Genomic DNA, 21,191 nt, shown 5'->3' with positions numbered 1-21,191 from the left:
AGTCCCTACAGTCCAGCTAGGACGCTGCCCCTCTCCTCCAGCTCCCCAGCTGCTGTTTCAGGGACTGGTCACGTCTCTATTTACAATATAGAACATGAGCGTGGGCCAGACGCTGCGCTCCCGTGGGCTCTTCCACGCAGCAAACCATTAAAAGCTGGAACTTGCTCCCTGTGGTTTGTTTCTGGTTTTTTTTGTTTGTTTTTCCTTTTTTGTTTGTTTGTTTGTTTTTTGTTTAAACGTCTTTTGTTTCAAGGACAATAAAAAGTTTCAATCAGGCAGGACTTGAATGTCATTCCTAAGATTCATATTTACAGGAGTCTACAGCAAAGAGACAGGCAGCTCGCTCCCTGTGTGCAGGGACACCCCCTCGTCCTATGCCCCAGGAACTCCACCAGCTCTGTGTGGACCTTTGGTACATAAGCCCTTCTCCCCAGCCATGCCCTCTGCACCAGGAGCCTGCCCAGCCCTCCCCGGTGACACAGCAGTTCGGAGACACGCACCCGCAAGTGCTCAGAAATTGGGTTTCGGATGTTTTAATCCTTCCCACCCACCCCTGGCCCCAGGAAAAATGGGTTAAAAAGGCGCTCCTCGCATCCCTGCCTTGCCCTGCCCTGCTGTCCGCCGAGCCCACTGCCTGGAGAACTGGCCGCTGGAGCGATAAAGCATTGAAGTTTAAAATGTTCCTCTGGATACTGGCCTCAGAAGCGCATCTGCTCCCTGCTCCTCAGGCCCAGCCTCACAGGTATATCTCCCTCTTGGTGGTCTGGGACGAAGGGGTGGTGGCTGGCTGGAAGTCCGAGGTCTGGGTGAGAGGAATTTCCTCCATGGGAGAGTCCTTGCAGGGCTCATGGCTACTATTGGAGAAGGCACTGTACGTGGGGAGCAGGCGGAGGTTGGCCATTTTGGTGCTGCGCTCTTCTGAGAGTCTGGGGCTGCCATTCCCGACTTGCTCTTGACTCCCTCTGTCTTGGTAAGGCACAAAAGTGGAGAGTTTGAGGGCGTTCTTGGGCCTGCGGCTGGGGGAGGACTGACCAGGCATCCAGCAGGTATCGGAATGGCCGAACTCTGTGCACTCCCGGGTACAGGTCCCAGTCATGGCTACATCGGGCAGAGGCCGGAGATCTGCGGAGAGGCAAGTGAGAGCATCGTTACATACACCTGGGTACCACTGGCTCAGGATGTGAGGATGGAGCACAGGGACGAGCAGCAGAGCCTGGATGTCTCCATCCTACCCACGGTGGAAGGGTACAGCAGGACCCATGGCCACCCAGGGAGCAAAGGCAGAGCTGGGAGGAGAACCCAAGGCTCCTGGCAGCTGATGCCCCCTGTCCAAGCTCACAGCCCCAGCTCCCCCTGGACAAGCATCCACCCTGCAGCAGGTGTGTGCAAAGAAATGGGAAGCAGAGCACGGGGCCAAAGCACACTGACCCCACCCCTTTTGGAGATGAACATTGGACAGGAGGAGCTCCACAGACTGGATTTGAACAGCAAGAGACAGGTTGCCATTGGACTCATCACCCCACAGCTGTGGGCACCACCTGGACACTGCTGGGCTCCAGGAACTCCCTTGATCCAGCACCTTTGGGCACCGCTGACAGCTTCACTGTGCAGAGACAGGGAACTGCCTTAAACACAGTCAAGCTCTTCACTGCTCTGAGGCACAACCATATTTCCTGAGCACTGTGCTTGGGCAGCCCTGCCCTGCTCACCATCAGGCATGCCAGGCCACCTGCAAGCCTCCTCCAGCTCCCTTCAGCAGGACCCCCAAGCCCAGCCAAAAGTCCTCAAGAATCAGCTGGTCTCCTGCAGAGCCTGAAATCCCCCAGCATGATGAAGCACACATGGTCCAACCCATGTCTACCCCCAGAGAGGCTGACACATCTGATACTCCTGAGTCCCTGCCCCAGGAGTGCACAAGCCTCTCTGTGCACCAAACACCAGCCCCTGAGAGAGCTGGGTATCTGAGGGCATCAATAGATCCTTGCTCCTGGCATAGCCGGGAAACTCTGACCACCAGCTACAGCAGTTCATGGTTTGGTGTCCTCACATCCCAGCCACTCTCTATGCCAGACATTACAAGGTCTTCTTGAACCTTGGTCATGTGTCCTTAACACAGGGAGTATCTGTCACAAGTCTTCAGAGGCCAAAACTTGGCATTTCCATGCAGAGGTGAGTATCCCTCCAAGAGCCATCCCAGACACAAGCCATTCCTTGCCATCTACCCCAATGTGGGGCACAACATAGCCCGCTTCCGCTGCCTGGGACACATCCCTGCCCACTTCCACAAGCACCTGCTGGCAGATCAAGCCTGCTGCTGATGCTGGGATGAAAGGGAGAGCTGCTCATGACCTTGACACTGCTCTGACTTGCAGACATCCCTTCTGGTTCATGGAAGTCCCTTCCGTCTCTCCATCCAGGAGCTCACTCCACTGCATTGCTGACGAACAGTCCTGCAGACTGACAGAGGGAGATACTAAGGAGCTCTGGAGACCTGAGACATATGGGGCTTTCACCAGCTCAGGGCATGCCCCTTCCCACCAGATACACACTGGGTTCACATAATCCCCTCCTCCCAAAAAAGGACAGACCCACTGGCCCTCCTCAGTCCTGTGAAGAAGCAAACCAGAGCCATTCGCAAAATCCTGGGAGCTCTGCCCTCCTCAGCACACGCCTCCTGCCACCAGGTCAGGGCTCTTGGACACAAGTGTCCACAAGTTATGCTGGCACAGCTTTCAGACACAGGCAACCCCGGGATGTGAGGAAGGTCTCTGCAGGAGAAAGGTCCATACAATGCTGGGAACTGTTGACAAGGGTCGTAAGTGAGAGCTAAAGAGATGGGCATGGAAGAAGGGGCAAAGTTAGCCATGAACCAGTGCGTGAGAATATCTTGCCCTAAAACAACCCCCAGTGACTGTATCCCAAATCCTCAGCTCCTCTGGTGGCTGAGGCAACCCAGTTTTTCCCCCTGGTTCCTGTGGAGGCTCTGGCACCCGCACTGCTCCCTGTGCTGGGAGCTGCCTCCTGCGTCCCATCCCCTGGCGCACACGTAAGCTGTGATATCCTGGCAGAAGCCATAAGGACATACCTCAGCGCAGACCCCCTTCACAGCCTGCTCCGCTCAGGGGACTCTAATGAGGAGCAGAAAAAGGACGAGAGGGTCACATCATTGCACAGCCCCCAGCCTCCATACCCACCCTTAGGATCCTCCTGGACCCTTCAGCCTCTGCCAGCCCTCCCCACCACATCACACCGAGCCCCACAGCATCCCTCTGGTACCCACTGCCTTCAGGAGTCCCTTGGCCTGTCCTGGCCCTGCTCCAGCCTCCTTGAGGCTGCTTGGCCAGCACTGCTGATCTCTTACTTGTTTCTCCAGCCTTATCCCAGCCTCTCTGGAGCCCACTGGCCCTTGCAGGACTTGCATGGGAACCTGACACAAAGCTTGAAGGCACCTGGTTTGCGGCACCCCGAGCCCCTATGTGCAGAGGGACTGTGGCTGTGCATCCCACGGTGATGTCCACTTACACACGGGTACAGCCTGGCTGGATGTGCGCCGACATGCTCATGCACCACAAATGGGCACGCTCAACCCAACTGGTTTGCGGGAGACAGCCATGCTCACACTGCAGGGTGCAAAAGCAGGAGCCCAAAGCATCGCAGGGGATAAGATGGCCACACAGGCCAGCGTGAGAGCTTAGCTTGCCAGGGCATTTCTTGGGGTCATTCTCAGGGCTGGCCACAGACCAACTGTCCTATTTCCTAAGCATGTGGAAAGTTGTCTCCTTTCTTTCTCCTGGCTACAGATAAAAAGCAAGATAAGAGACCAGAGCCAAGTCAGCTCCGTTTTCATCTCTACTCTGTGCAAGTCAAAGCAAAGACTGGAGTCTGTGTCCTAGATGATGCACCGGGTCTTCCTCTCAGGACAACAGGATGTCCCGGTGGCCACTGGTTTCATCAGTTTGAGGTCATGTTCCAGTGTCTTTCACTTCTATTCAAGAGGCAATATTGCTGTCTCTCTCTCATCTACTTTCCTACTGGACAAATGGGACAACTCATCATAATTTGCACTTCCAGAGATGCCTTGGTGCTGGGTGCTCCCCAAATGGGGAATGGATGAGTGCCATCACTTCTTGCTCTGGCAGAAGGTGCTTTGCTGAGTCTATGGAGGGCACTGGCAGGACTGAAATAAAAGCTACCTCTCCAGTGAACAAAGCTATGGTGATTTCCTTGTGCCAATGGCAGCTTAGAATCACAGGATCAAGCAGGAACGCTGTGTTCAGGGTCTTTTATTCTGGTTTTCCCGTTGTCTGTTTCTGGCACTAAATTCTTTTTCCAGTGTTGTCCATTTGTTTGCAGTGAGATGCTGGCATTGGAGCTCTGCTGCTAAAGGAGCGTATTATGTGCTATGAGCACAATTCTTTCCGCTTTAAGAGCCCGGGAACGGGGCAGGGTGTAATTCCTGAATAGCTATGCTTTAGAGAAAACACAACTCTACAGCCTAATTCTCAGCACATCCCAGTGGTTCAGAGATTTTGATGTGTCACTGCAAACAAGTAGAAATCTTTCTTTGGGGTAAATGCTGGTGGAAATTTTGCCCTACAAAGTGCTGATTGTGGATGCTCTGCGGTATGGTGAGGAGGCAGAGCCCAAAACTCACCTTGGGGTTGAGGTGTCCACTTCACCTTATGAACTGTACTCAGGATTTTGGATCCCTCCTCCACCCCAGAAATGCAGTTTTGTGACTCTGAACCCTTAAAATCAGACAAAGTTCCCAAGTGATGAAGAGGATGGTCATGCCCTCTACAGCATCTCGTTCCTCCATTGCATCCTGACCCTGCAAAGTAAAAGCTATGTCTGTTTTCCTGAGCTTTGCCCTCTTGTTGTGCTCTCTGGAGGGCTGGCCCATCCTGTTATTGGCATTTCCATGCCAGAAGGCTGCACTTCACAGCCAGGAGGGTTGTGTGGTTGTTTGGGCACTCACAGCCCTCACAGGCTTCTGGCTCCCCACTTTCTACAGCTTTGCATTTCTCTGGCATCTTCTTGTTAGCTGCCTCGGCACATTGCAGAGTAATGTACCTGGGGTAGTAAAAGTCGCATCCCTTTGAACTTTTCAAATGAAAAGGGGGCATGTTTAGGGCTTTACATTCAGTGATGCACTCAGAGGTGCACCCTGGGCCCTCGTTCTGGCTGGAGGAGGGGAAACTTTCTTGAGCTGTGGCTCTGTTCTCAGTGCTGGTGTGGCTGTTCCCATCTCCTGACAACCAGGGCACCTCTGCTCTTTGTGAAGGAGACTGTGCCAGGCTGTCTCCTCCGGGAAGAGGCACATATTGATGCCACTGCTAATTATTTCTCTCTATATATCCCCATGCAGGGCAGGAACACATCCTGTTGCAGCCATTTGCAAGGGCTCCTCTAATAGTATTATTGCTCTTAGTGCGGAATTTCAACAGTGCATTTGAGCAGTGTCAGGCAGGAGACAAAGGCAGGCAGCCTTGTTCAGCAGGCACTTTCATCTCCTGTGGTAGATGTGCAGAGGTTCACTCACCCACCACAAGCCAGGTAGCTTCAAGTAGAGGCTGAGCACTAGCCTCAACAACTTTTTTTTTTTGCCACCATCTGCAACATCCGCAGTCTGTTTTGGTTCTCCCTGTCTTCCATTCATGTCAGACATCAGCACCACATGCAGGGTGTGCAGTGCTGAGGGAGCAGGGATGATGCAGCACAGGAGGCCAGATCTTGTGGGTGAGGGGATGTAGTGGAGCAGCTCTGGGAGAGAAGACAGTGGGACTGTGGAGATGTGACACAGCAAAGCACGGCAGAGGATGCAGAGAAGCCCAGAAGGGAAGTGCAGCATGCAAGGAGGGACCGAAGAGGGTCAGTGGTCCAGCGAAATGGGGAACACAACAGTGTGGGGAGAGAAGCTTGGAAGCAAAGCAGGATGCTTTCCTTAAGCATTAGATCAGAAAGTCTCATCTGTCTCTACCTGGTGGCATGAAGGACATCAGCCACTAATTTCAACCAGCTACCCCTGTTCAAAGCCCCAGAGCACTGTACCTCTTCTAGCCTCAGTCAAAGGATAGAGAGGTGGAGCATGCCCCATGCTGCAAACTGAGGGCTGGAGTCCAAGGTATTGCTTTCAAAATGTCTGTCTTTCAGCCAGGGAAAGGTGCAGTGTTTCCAGTACAGGCAGCTTTACCACCTCTATTGCTGTGGTGTTGGACACCTGGAAGCACCCCTTCTCCCACACCAAGCGCTCAAGGCTCTGCAGACCACTCCTGGGAATATCCCTTACAGTGATGACCTCCCATGACATCATATCCCAGCAGCACTGTCCTCCCTGCCTGCCCCTACAGCATCTATGTGATGAGAACAGCCTCCCTGGTGCTGCTCTTTCCAACAACCTACAGCACAGCTCCTGGGAGTAGGCACCATTCCCCTACTCCACCATAGCTTACTGATGCCGTTCTCCTGCACCACCCACTGCTGGCTCCAGGTACCTCTCCCTGGAGTGCTCACACCTACAGGTACCATTGCTTGCAGCTCTGTTCCCTACCAGCATCATCCCCTACCCCTACCTACTGCTGACAGGTACCGTTCTCCCTTGTCATTGTTCTCTATAGGTACCACTCCCCTACAGCGCAACTACCTACAGGTATCGTTCCCCTACAGCGCTCTTCCCTACAGGTACTATCCCCCACGGCGCAGTTACCCAAGGTACCACTCTCCCACGGCATTGCTCTCTCCAGGTGCCATTCCCCCGCAGCGCCATTCCCGGGAAGCACCGTTCCCCATGGCGCTGATGCCTACAGGTACTGACCCCCCATGGTGCCATGTCCTCCAGGTGCCATGTTCTGTGCCGCTGCTAGCCCCAGGTATTTCCTCCCCCCACTGCTCTCTTCCCTTCAGGCACTGCTGCTTTAATGGTGCCACTTCCTCCAGGTACCATGTTTTACAGCGCTGTTCCCTCCAGATACCACTCCCCTGTGGTGCTGCTTCCTCCAGGCACCACTGCTTCACGGTCTGTTCCTTCTTCACAGTACAGCTATTTGGATAGTATTCCCCAACATCCCACTTTCTTTTACCAGCAGATTCGATTCGATTCTATTCTATTCTATTCTATTCTATTCTATTCTATTCTATTCTATTCCATTCTATTCCATTCCATTCCATTCCATTCCATTCCATTCCATTCCATTCTTTCTGTTCTGCACTGTCCTTCACGTCTTTGCACCCCAGCATGATTGAGATGAGTGCCTTGCACTGTCCCACCCCTCGACTTACCCTTCTGCATGCATTTCCCCCACAGGAGCATCCCCAGCCCAGCAGCCTGGAGGAATCCCCCCCACACCAGCAGTAAGAGATGCTCAACAGCCTGTCCCCGCTTGGTCAGCTCAGCCTGGGCTTCCTTTGGTGTACAGGAGCTCGGTGGCTCCTTCCCAACACGTCTTCCCTTTGCAAGGGCTTTTGGGAGAGAGGAGCTGTGCTGTAGGTAGCTGTGGAGCTGTGACCTCCTTTGCAAAGCCCTGACACAAGGTCCCTCTTCAATGTCCCCAGATGAGGAGGGCATGGACAGTGCATTTTTCCTCCAGGGAATGCCCACCCTGTGACACAGGGAACCAGAGCAGCAAGCTCACCTTCTGCAGCTCCCCTGTCTATCTCCTTTCTGGCCCGTTTCCCACATGACACAGGGACATGACCAGAGCCCTCTACCTCCAGAGCAGCACAGGCGCAACACCAATTTCACTTTCCAGGCCTTGGGGAAGGCTGCTGGACTGCTGCCCACTTCCACAGCGATGCTCCAGAGATCAATGATTACAGAAATATCGGAAGCTGAAAGCACAAGCGAAGAGCTCCCTGAAGTCCACGTCAGCCCCTATTTTTCCTAGACTGAGCTGACATCATCCCTACAACACCCAGGCAGACGGTTTGCAGGGCCATTCCTAGCACTACAACACCCAGACAGACGGCTTTGGGGACCAATTCTAGCACTACAACACCCAGACAGATGGCTTTCCAAACTTAACACAGTCACTATAGCACGCAGACAGATGGCCGCTGGTATCTGAGACCGACCCGCCACTGCCCATAAAGGTGGTTACTGCAGTTCAATGCCACACCTACAGCTCTCAGGGCAATAACGAGTAACACCCGCTCTTACAATAAATACTGAGAAAGATGCTGAGATCAATGCCAGCGCACAGATGGATTTGTCCTAGGCACCAAAGTAAAGAGATATAACGTGCACAGCCATCTTCCACAGGCCCTACAGCACTGAGCATCTCTGCCCTCATGCTAAACAATAGTATCTAAACACCAGTAGAGACATCTTGCTCTAAAGTTAATGGCCTGTCAGCCCCCAGATGCACACACACAGATCAGACCATGGCCTCTGGAGTATATTACAACAGCACACACTAACTGTAGCACCGAAGCAAATGACTTCCCAGCTCCTGCCAAGGGTATCACAGCAGAACTGGCACATAATTAATGTGGACAGATGCACCCACCGGCCTCAGCCTCACCAGCACAGGTAGCACAGTGCTAAACTACTTTGTCGGGAGCGAGGGCCTGAGCCCAGGCTCCCAGAGGACATGTTCTTCCCTCACTCGCTGTAGCTGGAGCTTGAGGGACCATCTCACTGCTGTCATTATGCCTGCAAACCACAGGCAGCTATGTGACAGTGGCAGTCTAGCTGGGACGCACAGGCATCCCATGGCCACATTGCCACAGCAACAGGATGTGACCCGAACCCAGTGCCAGCGGCAGCAACACCCAGACAGGTGGCTTTGGACACTGACTGTGTTCCTGCAGGGACCAGGCAGGGCTCACAGGGTTCAGCGACAGACTATGGCACCTGTGGGACTCCCAAAAGCATGATCTGCCCCTCTGGCTTCACTACCATCCTCATGATACCCAGTGAAACAAATTCAATCCCTTTAAAGAGATTTTGTGCTTGTGGTGCCACCGACACGATCTTGTACCCTGGCACGGTGGGGCTTCAACCTCCACTGGACTATAAAAAGCAAGACTATTACATTAAATTACTGAATAATTATGTTAAGAGCTATCTTAATAGGATTACAGGGTTCAAAGGTTAGGAAATGCCAAAATTAGGATTGTCCATGCAGTCTTAATTCACTTCATGAAAGTCTGCTTCATGATGCAGACCAGAATTATGCTCTGGTGGAAAATATTTCCCCTGGGGTCCTTTGTGTCTCTGGGGAAGAGGACAGAACCTCCTGGGAGATGTACCAGGCTTTTTGAGTGAAAGAGACTTTGCCAGTGAGACTCTGTCCCACAGGCTGCAGAAATTGGAGAAGATAGAATGAAAGGGTCAAGCGATCACAGAAAATTACATCTCCAAAATTAGGGGCTGAAGGACAGGGGGATTCCTTTACTACTGAGAAAAACCAGCAATTTGTTCTCCTACCTCCTTTTAGAAGTGAAAATGCAAGCAGATTTCATTGCCACTTTTCAAAATTTTTGGTAAGTGGCATACATCCACTACAAAAAATTGTGTCCTTGCAGTTAAAGTTTGCCAAAATGTCAAGCAACTGAAAACAAAGTCAGATAATGACCATTATTGGTCAATCCTCTTCACCCGTGCAATATAACACATAGCTCCAAAATGAAATCCTGGTTCCTATAATATCCAAACACTGTCCTCTGGCCAATAAAGAGCTTCTCACGACACCTACAGACAACAGACATTCAACAAATAACCACCAGAAATGTTGAGGAGTCACGCAATAACCAAACCATGCAATAACTAAACCATCTTCCCAGTCTCATTATTTGCTCCTGCAATATCCAGCCCAGGTGAGTAACAGCTCCTGTAGTACTTTCAGGAGCACACAGAGATCTTGACAAGAAGTTGTGGGCAGCAGAGAAGCCTCCCTTCTTCCCCGCCCCCCAACCCCAGGAAGAGGAGCAGGTGGGAGCCCAGGGCTCTTCTGGTTTTTGAGTCCCTTGCACGGGGCTAATGAGGGTTGTGTAAATAGGCAGCGGAACACCGCCTGCTGTCCCCGGGGGCTGCCAGCTCATGCATGCCTTGTATGCGCATTCCTGTTACCCAAATACCTACACAATTGCTCCTTCCACATTCCCACCTTGCCTTTGCTGATGCCTCCTGTGCATCAGATTATCAGATTCCTCACAGACCCTCCCGGTGGGGGTCCCAGCCTGGGTCTATGGGGCTGATCCATCCCCTTGTGGAGCCAGGGGCTCCCTGGGGACACATGGATGTATTGCCCAGAGCTTACTGGCATGCCCCAGGTACCAGTGTGCTGCCAGCTGATGGGAGGGCAGTGACCAGAAGGGGCCAGGCCACCAGGGCCAGGGGCAGTGCCATCTGTGCCAGTGACACTCTGGCTACCCACCAACCTGGCTACAGGGTGCCTACAGCTGAGGTGTCCTTGCCCAGCCCTCCAGAGCAATACAGTCTCCAGCTGGGGTCTGCTGCTCATGGGTGACAGCAGGAGAGCTGAGGTAGTGGCCCTTGTGGCAGCAGGTCCTGGGGAGCTCCTGGTCCATATTATCACGGGTTGCTGACATACAGTGGTCCTCTCACCTCATCTCCCTCCTGCCCTCTCAAAGCATCACTGAGACACGTAGACCCATAGAATCATGTAGAGTTGGAAAAGAACTTCAAGATCTTCAGTTCCAGCCATTAACACAACACTGCCAAGTCTGCCACTAAACCATGTCCCTAAGCACCATATCTATGCATCTACATCATGGCTTTCAGAGGGCACTAGAGACCTGTCCCATGGCTCCTGCAGGAGGATTGTGCTCTGCACTCCTGCCACTGGTCCAGAGGCTGGGGACACTCCACTTGCACTGCAAGTCTTGTGGACAAAGGCAGCAAACCTTATGCCTCAGGCCACCCCACAGCTGCCAGGCATAGGAGGCAGCAAACGCCCCTTACAGAAGGAACCTGAGCACCTAATCCTTGAGCTTTACCCTGTTGCCTGAGTCTGTGAAAGGCAGAGGTATAATTCTTTCTGACCCAGCCCCTCTGCTCAGGCGCAGGGCTTGGGGAGACCGCACAGAGGGGTCCCCTCTAGCCCACACATGCTTCCAGGTGAATTGCAGCCCCTCCATCCGTGGGGCTGGCCTCGGCACCCTCCATCTGCTGCAGCCTGCCACTCCAGCCAGCCCCTCTCCAAGGGTTAATCTTCCTCTCTAGAGCTTCTCAAAGCTAATTAGAAAGAGCCTGGGCAAGTGTGGTGGCAGACACCGATGCACTTATCTCCCCACTTCCGGGGCTCTGCCCTTATCATTTAATTAAAGCTGCAGTCGTGCTTCCCTTCCTGGCAGCAGCTAATCAGAGAGGGCACTGGAGCTTGAGGCAGCCTTTGCCAGTCAGCCAGGGAAGAAGCTGGAGAAGGGCGGGAAACATGCCCCAGGAAGGATAATAAAAGGGAGAAGAAGATAAAGAAAGAGTCCCTTTGTGCTGGCAGCTGGGGACTGAGAGGGCAGTGAGGGGCTGAGCCCCAGTGCCCATCTGCAAGCCATGGTGCTGTGTGTGGAGGGGCTCAGGGTCCTCTCAGCTCTGGAGGGACCTCTGCGATGTCAGCCCAGGAGTGAGCCAAGAAAGCTGCCTCTGCCCCAAGCAGGCTTGGCGGCACTACAGGCTGGCTCCATCTCCCAGCAGTAACAGGACCCTGGACCCCCCACCCTGCCCCAAAACAGCTCTCCAAGCAAGGCACACACAGATGCACCCTGACACCAGAGCCTGTGGGTGCCACATGCGCCGGCAGCAGAGCAAGCCACACTCAATCCTCCCATGAGCAAGGATCAACCCAGACCATGCAACACCCAGCATCCCCAAGAAAACTGGGAACCCCCAGAATTCTGGGGACCTCCAGAATTCCGGGGAAGGAGCATGTCCAGGGAGGATGCCATCAAGCAACAGGAGGGATGTCCATCAAGCAACAAGCTCCTGCACCAGGTTTCCAAGGGAGGGCAAGGATGCATAAGTCCTGAGAAATGCTGTTATTTGAAGGCCACAAAATGTTGTGTGGGCACAGCTACACAGGGATGTGTGCTGGCATACATTCAATGAGAGACTCAGCCATTTTGGGGTAAACAACCCCCAACCGATGCTGACAGTTTCCATGCCAAATTCCACAACTCTCTTCCAAAGCATGGTTAAGCTAATGCGTCTTGAAAAGAAATTCTTATAACCAGTTTGTTAGCAGGGCTGAGACAGCATGTCTTGTTCTCAAAAAACAGCTGGAACACCTCTCCTAAAACTTAAGAAAAAAAAAAACAAGAAAAAGAAATCAACCTGAGGGAAACCCAGCATGGAAAATTTAAGCTTTAGTGCTGGAAATCTGCTGAAGTGATAAGCAATCGAAAATAAGTCTGTACAGTACAAAATGTCAAGCAGCCCGAGGCTGCACAGTCTATATAATGATCCTCATTGCAGGTTCCAAAAGCTGCTCTGAAGGCGCAGACTGGTTGGGAGATGGATGCATGTGTTTGGTGTGCTCCAAGCAGGAGGAACAGAGCAATTGTTTCAGCTTTATGCCGACACTGTACAGTCCTTCCACTGCTCCTGAAAAGGGTGGTCTTCTCCCACCATTGCTCACCTGCTAGTTCATCAGTCCTCCTAGTGTCATAATCGTATAAGCAAGAATTAAAACATGATATTTGATTTTTTTAAAAATTAATTTTCAGCAAGACCAGCTTTCTCACTTTGCCTACAGGCAAGCGTGTGGCCTCATGTACAGCCCAGGAGCGCACTGCGAGGTGCACCAGTTCACGTGCACAGGGACCTAGGAATACTGGCCTGGTTTTATGAGCATTCTTTGTGTTTGCTCCTTGGCGGCTGCCATTCATTGTACCCTTGTATTAAAGCTCTTGTGTCAAGGAGAAAAGAACTGGCATACGCGTGTCTGCCTTTGAACAAAACCATTGTTAAGCTCCATCAACAATTTAATAATCTTTCACTAGCAGGACAATGAATCGGGGGAAATTATTCTTGCAGGGGGGCCGATAGCCACACAGCAAAGTGCCGTTCAAGGCCTTTGAAGTCACATAGGTGTATAACTGACAAAAGAAATCACAACTTTATGAAAAGGGCTTGCCTCAACAAGGGGATCTGGAGACAAAGAAAACCAAGACCACTTGGAAAGGAGCAGAGCAGGGGAGAAGGAAGAGCCCTTGGAAGAGAGTCAAGCCAAACCCCAAGGAAACTGGAAATGACAGTACCAATTTGCATGCATACGCTTTGTTTTCTTTCCACAGATTTTTCCTGGGCTGCTTAAGAGTAAAGTGAGCACAGTCACTTGTCATTTCAGCTTTTTAACAGTCTGTTCTGACTGTAGAAATGTGCTGGTTGCCTGAACCATAATGCAGACATCGAGGAGGAAGAGGCCAGATCCTTGCCAGAATTTGTGGTGGAGAGCTGAAGGTTCAGGCGATGGCCCTAGATCCAGGGCTGATGCTCCTGGGCTGCCCGGAGGAGGAAATGTCTGGCTGCTGATGGAGGATGCACACACAGACCCGGATACCACACCCAGCCACAGAGAACCAAATGCACGTGAAATCCAACATACAGCTGTGTTGTGAGCATTAGACCAGGGGTGTGGTCATGAAAATTTGGAGGGATGATCTGGCACCAAATGAGGCTGTCTGACTGCTGATTGCTCAAAGATCCAAGAGCAGCCCACAAAGGAGAGCCTGAACCTCTGAACTAACCAGCCCATTTCTCTGCAGTGAAGACACATGCCATCAGCCCAGCTGAAAACACACATTATTGATGCCATAAACACCCACAGACTCGGAAGGCTGAAAATCTGCAGTGGAAGCTAAATGGGGAGAGATTTTGTGGCTGGCACATAGCAGTAGCAGCATATGCACTGGTCAAATCCTTCTGTGGTGCAGCCAAAATACATGCCAAGAAATCAGCCCAGGTGGTTAACATTTCTGAATTGAACCACTTGCCATCTTGCTGGCATGATTCCCCACTGAGGCACTGGAAGGATTTGCAGTGCTGATGGCTGCAGCTGGGGAGAAGTTGCCTTGTCATGTAAAAGTAGGAGGTATCAATGCCAATGCAGCTTGCTAAAGGTGCAGCTCTGAGAAAACAGGAGGATATCAGTGTGCTGATGCAAATGAGGAGGTTTAGAAACAGGTTATGGCTTGTTTGGGAAGAACCATGAAAAAATCCCACATCCTGATGAATACCGCTCTGCCTTATGTTTGTTCTTAGGATGGCAGGAAGGCGCTCTTGTGGGAGAGTGGGGAAAAAGAAGGATAATCGCTTCTGATAGGGAATATCAACCTCCAGCTACCCTTGGGTGCTGCAGTTTACAGTCTGCTGGAGGTTAGATGCAATAAAGTTTGCACCACTCGAGGGAGACCTGCCAGAGGCAGTCCTAAAGGCACAGGATGAATAAACCACACTTTAAAGAACGAGCAAGGATTAAACCTGCTGCCTAACATCCTGGCAGGAAAACGGGGATACATCTTTGCCCTGCATTAGAGGCAAATTGGCAAAGGGAATTTGCCAGCTCTGTCACCCCCAAAGCACAGCACAAGGGAACAGCAGGATGATCACGAGAAGATTTTGATTTCACGGTCCAACAGAGATGTATGAAAACTTCCAGAATCAGTCCAAGGGCATAATTTTTACAGATTATTTTTCAAAAGGGAGAAGATGGTAATAGCAGGTCTGCTCCTTATGCACAGTCTGTAGCAATAAAAAATATGTGTGTAGCATTGAACAAAGCAGCGGTGTACCTATATGAAAGAGCAGGCAAAACCTGGACAGGTAGAGAGCTCAAAATGCACCGTGATTTGAGAGGTCTAGGATCAGCAATTGACCCTTCGAAGGAAGCCATTAATCATCATTAAGGAGGTTTATGTCCTGAGGGACCAAGAGGCAAAACAACGTGAGTCCTGCATCTTATGATGTGGGTTAGCAAAGAGGCTTGGGGAATGAAAAACAAAATGTGTGTGGGCAGCAGGGTTTACCTGCAGCGGGGAACTGCCTGAAAACACGGGAAAGGTTCAGGATCTGGCTGCTGAGGGAAACCGATAGGGAAAACAGTACCCTCGAAGCAGCATTGTTTTCAGGAAAGGCAAGGCATTTGCCTCCTCTCACTGATTTATCTGCATCTCTGTGGGTGCCCCTTCCTGTGCGGCTAATAAGCAGCAAGACGCTAGGCATGGAATACACAATTTCTTTTGCTTTTATTCATTTTCTTTCTAGATATAATAAATCTTGCTTTTGTCAAAATCCCTGTTGTCTGGGTAATTTCATCTAGAGATCCTCAAGGAACAGAGATCTCCATATCCCTGAAAGTTTAATATCTTGGGTTTAGTTGGCATATTTTCAAGCAATAACTTATACAGCTGAAGAAGAAAAAAAAGATTACTTATGTCTAATTGGCATTATACTAATTACCAGCAAAATACATCAGGCAAATATCACATTTACTCACTCTCTGTCATTTTACATTCCCTACTCCATCATTTTCCTCAGCAGCTATAAAACAACACAACATGCTGTTCTGACACATCCCTGAACAAAGATCATATCCTAACCCTCTCCTCCTTTCTCTCGTTAACTCCTTGTTTTTTTCAGTTCCAAGCAAGGTCGTTTTGAAACAGGCACAGTCATATAACTGATTGGGAACTTGTGGCCCTGTACTCCAGCATCCTGTTCTTCTCTGCCGGATCCCTTCCCCAGCCTCCCCCAGTGTTTCTTTTACAGAGGGTTTACGGCCATCTGTGTAAGAATGTTTTACCTTTTATATCTGAATAAGTACATGAACACAGATAGACTAAACCAGAGGCACATGTCCTCTCACACATGAGCCATCTGAGCTGTTTTATTCGTGACTCACAGCATTTTTGCCGGTTTATCCTAAATGATTTTAAAAGCGAAATAAGTTAAACCAAATTATGCCAGCCTTACACCGGAGTAAGAGTCCTGAATGTAGATCTAAGCACCTCCAAGACCCACCACTAGCACTGTCCTCATCATCTGGTTCATTCTAAGGTTAGTCTGCTTTTGTCTGGTTCAGAGCAGCCCTCTGCCAGATGAGAGCCCTGGCGCAGTTTGGGGACGAGCACTGTCGAGGAACCCTTTTCCCAATGGACAGGATGGATGAAGCAACGCTGGCTGAAAGAGTTCAGCCTAGTAGACATGAGCTATGCTGGTCCAGTTGGCCTCAAAGCCCAAGAACAAGGTCTGTCTCTTTGTTTTTAGCAATACAGCAGTGGAAGGAGCACTCATGTAGGATTCAGTGTCCATCAGACCCTAGGCAGTCCTGTTCTTCCATCAGTGAGCTGCAGTCCTTTCCAATGAGGAGTGAGGCTGAAGACTGTCACAGAGATTATCTGGGAAGTCTTTTACCCACTGCAAAGGCACAGCCCCTTCTCCATCCCGCTGCGGCCTCCAGTAACCACAAACAGGGACAACTTGTCACTGCAAGCCACTAAGACCTGTCTAGATGTGCCTGCCTGGGAAAATGAAGCCTGCCAGCCATGAAGCACATCAGCGTCTCCCATTTCTGCTTGTGGAAAGCTTCTTGTCCTGCTCAGACCAGAGGGAGGGCTGAGGTGTTTGAAAGAAAGCCCAGGTCCAACCACATTGCACAGGGATGAAGGAGCTGGCCACCATGTGGCTTCTCCGCACCTCTGTTGTGTTGGCTCTGGCCCCAAGCAGACTGCATGGTTGCATCAGCTCACATGAAATGAGCCCTGGTTCCTGCAGGGGAACCTCATCTCCCTGAAAGAAAAGGCAAACGTGGGGGCTGATATGGTCAGATAACCTCTGAGTCAAAGCAGCCTATCCTTGGTATCTCTCACCAGATGCCATGACTAATGTTAGATTTATGGAGTGTCCTCTCTGCAAGTAAAGCAAAGAGCTAGCGTTACAACCACTTAATGGAGGTGACTTCAAATCAGGATGGATGAGAGCTAGTGAGAAGGAGACAGGAAGAAAGATTCATTGATAGTGAGAGTACAAAGCACAAAATCCTGGGGAAAAGCGAACAACTGAGACTGACATTTGACCTGTTTCAATAGCAAAGCTCACATTGATTTCACTGGGGACAGGAATGAATCCCTTATCCTCTGTCTCATGCCTGCGAGAGGGATTTTCCACCTGAGGGATCTACACCTGACCGATCCTTCAATCTTGGGCACATGCTATTTTTATGAGAAAGAAAATGCAGTGTGAAGTCCTCAAGAAGCTCAAATGGGAGACTTCATAAGCTTCTCTAGCATTAAGTTTAAATCCCACACTAATGCAGGTCCCTTTACATGGGAAGAGGTACTGCCAAGCAGGAAGGTTTATAGAGACATTCAGAACATTCGGAGGCAGATAAAGGGGAAATATCTGAGTTAGATCACACAGGATCTGGAAATGGCATGTCAAATTACTTCAAAAGGAGCTTTCTAAGGAAGCAGGTCTTTGAAAACAACAAATAGTCTGGGACTGCTGAGGGATCCTAGTTGTCTGTTGCTTTTACATTAGGTCGCTTTGTCTGGTTTAGACATATTCTAAACATGAACGCCGACCTCATCTGGCTGCTCACCACCCCTCTGCAAGATCCCAGCTTTCTGCAAGTTCAGCTCTTTGCAGAGCCATGGAGCAGTCAGGTTAGGAAAATTGTTCTGACTGAAGAGTAATACGGCAAAAAAAAAATTGATCCAGCAAAACTTCAGCCTGATCAGCTCCCCAGTCCAGTTTGCCATGAAGCCAGACAAACTAAGTTGGCACAACAGAGCACAGGGACATGGATGAGAAAACCAAGACAGAGAGGAGGGAAACTGCCTATTTTGGCACTCTTGCTAACAAAACACTCGGGATGCTGGCTGTGGTTAATAGGTTCATCAACAGAAATACTCGTAACTCAGCTGCTGGCTCAGCCCATGGATGTCACTTGGACCATCTGCAATTGCTCCAGAGCACCTGTCCAAAGGCAGGACACTGGGTCTCAAGCCCTGTTCGAATGCATATTTTAAAATGTTATAGAAAATACAAAAGAAGATTCTGAAGGAGCTTCATCCAACCCCTAATTCTGAGGAAATGTCGTCTCTGGAGAGCAACGTTGGTACAAATGAAGATGGGACCCACTCTCTTGTTCTTACGGCAGATCCAATTCTGAAAGCTTCTTCCTGTAACACAGTTCGGCAAACCTGAGTTGCACCCAGGAATAGCTTGAGGATGACATAAACTACTCTTTGGAAAACAGACTTTATACCAAAGAAGAAGTGTTCAGATTTGGTCCAGATAAGAAGAGCTGTGCACGACCATTTGCATGGGCATTTGCAACCATTGTCAGGCAAAAGCAAAAATCCTAATTCCCGTGTGGACTGATTGGCAGTAATCTGTATCTCACCTTGCAGCCACCTGGTGAAGGTGAAGAGTTCCCCATTTTAATGTCACTAGAGCTGCAGGAGTGGAAGTCCTGCCAGGTGAGAGCTACAACCCAGACCCAGGCCTGCAGAGATGAAATTCTGGTGGAAAGTGTTCCTGCCCTAGACTGGAGGAGGTACATGACATTGCTTGGTCTCCCTGGTCTAGAAGACCAGGAAATCCTCTTTTCCCTGAGACAGTATAAATCATCTTCCTTGCATAAGCTCATTTATAGTTCTTTGATAAAAATTATATACTCCCACCTGTTTGCAGTTTGTTCCTATAAGAAAAGTTTCAAAGTTTGCTGTGGAGCCAACCAAGCCTAGCGAACAAGGAAGAGTGGTTCCAAAAAGCAAGTTGAGTTTTAGGCTACCTATCAGCATGTTCTCCAGGCCTGTGGTCTCTGCAGTATTGCCTGGTACATCAGCAAATTTAGAGCAGGGTCTCATCCCTGAGATGTGGCCTCATGACAGTGCAGAGGAGGATCATGTTGGCTAAGGTTTCCAAATGGAAGAAAGAATAAAGATTGAGAAAAATAACGGGATTTTCTCCTATCAGTACATTCAGAGCAGGAAGAATGTGAAGGATGTAAAAGAAGAGAGATGACATTCACTAATTTCAGTCATCTTGCCACAGACAGCAAGAGGGAATGGAGGATGTCACGGCCCAGCCCAGGATCACAAGGAACAGCAGAAAACTCGAAAAATCCAATCCTGAATGCAGGAGGCACACATAAAGCCACAGGGACCTATATTTCTACAAGAGAAGGCACCTTCCTACTGAAATATGAAGCTTTTTGTCTCTTGGGCATTGACTCAGAATGACTGTCCTGCCTAGATTTTTCATAATCACATAAAGTAACCACAGTTCAGGGACAGAAAGGGTGAAAAAAGCTATCAGAATACAATAGGGAAATTTGCTTCCTTCAAATAACTCCTCTAGAGACGTCCAGGATCTGCCAAGGATCTTTGGAGAACTTGAGGACAATCTTACGTGTGCACTACCACATAATCCTGTGAGACAAGAAAAACACTGTCAAATAAATTATTAAAGTTATTTTGGACAACCTCTGAAGTAAGTAGCATCCTTCTTAGAAGGTCTTGAGAGGATTAAAGGCATTCTCTGTAGCTAGTAGGGATGTACTTGTTACTCAGTCTGGAGAAGAAAAAACAGTTGTACCCTGTTTACCCTGGGATCCTTGGTACAATTAGGAATGTGACGTGGTTGACATGACATGCCACAATTGCTCTGAACAGCTCTTTCGTAAGAGAGTTTACCCAAACACGGGTGCTGGAAAATATGAAAAAGAAGAAATAGGGTGAGAACAAGTTTGCAATTACAGCTGAGACAGAAATGGCATGTTGAAACCAAGATGGTATAATCCATGACCATTTGCAATCTGTCAGATGTTGTCTCTCGTGATAAGAATCTTTTCCCACATCTCTCTTCAGTAGCGATTAGGAAAATCAGAAGCTGCCTTTGGGGATGAACCAATATTAAGTGAAGAAAGTAGAGAAGCTCATGATTTCTTATGAAGAAATGCAGATGCCTGTAGAGATGAGGATCACTGAGAAACCCAGACATAATTTGTTGAAGCAGATGAGATGCAGCAGATGGTCACAGAGCATACGCATACCCTAAACAAGAGCAGGACTTGGAAACTACTAGTAATGACAAAACATCTACAGTAAGAAATTCCAGCCCTGATGTCAATAGTCGGTGTTAAAAAGGAAATGGCTGCAAATCACTTTTAAAAAATCCCACAATATCTCAGCTAGAGAGGAGTCTAAGCACCAGGCAAACACAAGCCAACAGTCCTCAGCTGGTCAGATGTGTGACCTGCTGGTTCTCAGTCAGCAAAGGGGAGACCGGTGCACGGTCACAGCCAGAGAACATCTTTATTTATTCCATGGACAGCAGCATTTATCCTATCCTACACCATACCCTCCGTTTTCTCCCACAAGGTGTGAGATCTTTCAGCAAGTGCGAGGGCTGTGTACCAGACGTCCAATCTGGGCTCACCAGTGTTTGACCAGGAACTACACAGAGCTAGCTGAAATCCCACATCCCAGATGGGAGCCCAGTCAAAAGCATTCCTCAGCACTCTGCAACAAAGCAAAAATGCTGCAGGGCATGTTTGAAAAAAAATCCCGCAGACTGACTTTCTGCAAGACAAAAGGGACATTTAAAGATAATACAAAAACAGAAGAATAGGTTTTAAGATCTAGAGACTTCACCCTGACAGAGGAGGAGACAGAAAGTAATTTGTTTTGTCCCATCTGCTAGCTGGAAGGAACTGAACAACAATCGCAGTGAGAACCTTAAAAAGAAGCTGGTGACCAGACCGAGACTAAGCAGAAGACAGGAGGTAGTAGCCGCCCAGTGCTGCAAATCCATATCATTACCCTGAGCAGCAAAAACGGAGCGTTGGCTTGGAAGTCCTCTGCTGAGCCACCCACCTTCTCAAGGTGCAGTGACATTGCAGGGTGCACACACAGCCCAGTGTTAGCCAGAAGCAGCTGTTTGCGTGCGATGGACACACGTGCCTGTCGTGAGACTATGAAGACACACACTAGCAGTGACATTATCTCTGTGCCTGGTGCTGCTATGGATGCCACCTAGTGCTGCTGGAGAGCTGCAGGCTATCATCTGGACACATCCAGACCGCTAAAATGTTGTTGGCAAATTGGCGACCATGCAGAGAAAAAATTATATGAAGGAACGGAAGACTTGAACTATAATCAGAAGTGTAGCAAAGGGGAGCAGGAGGAAAAAATCTCCCCAGGCTGCCTTTGCAAGGGTTGCCAAAAAG

At 49.8% G+C, this 21,191-nt stretch overlaps 1 protein-coding gene across 2 annotated transcripts in view; it reads right to left on the bottom strand.

Annotated features, from left to right (window-relative positions):
* Positions 1-600: 600 nt before the first annotated feature.
* The window catches only part of PCDH1 (protocadherin 1), a 52,781-nt gene continuing 32,190 nt past the window's right edge, over positions 601-21,191 (bottom strand). Inside the window, exons 5-6 of one of the 2 annotated variants that reach the window (XM_065644418.1) lie at positions 3,086-3,128; positions 1,057-1,122 (exon numbers count right to left, since the gene is read on the bottom strand). In XM_065644418.1, the coding sequence (XP_065500490.1) occupies positions 3,103-3,128 (26 nt within the window). In that variant the 3' untranslated portion in view covers positions 1,057-1,122; positions 3,086-3,102. Of the gene's footprint in view, positions 1,123-3,085; positions 3,129-21,191 lie in introns of both variants that reach the window. The other variant, XM_065644417.1, reaches the window with a different exon arrangement.

Source organism: Caloenas nicobarica, chromosome 13 (assembly GCF_036013445.1).
Source record: "Caloenas nicobarica isolate bCalNic1 chromosome 13, bCalNic1.hap1, whole genome shotgun sequence".
In the NCBI taxonomy this organism is placed as follows: Eukaryota; Metazoa; Chordata; class Aves; order Columbiformes; family Columbidae; genus Caloenas; species Caloenas nicobarica.
This window is presented reverse-complemented; position numbering and strand designations above follow the sequence as displayed.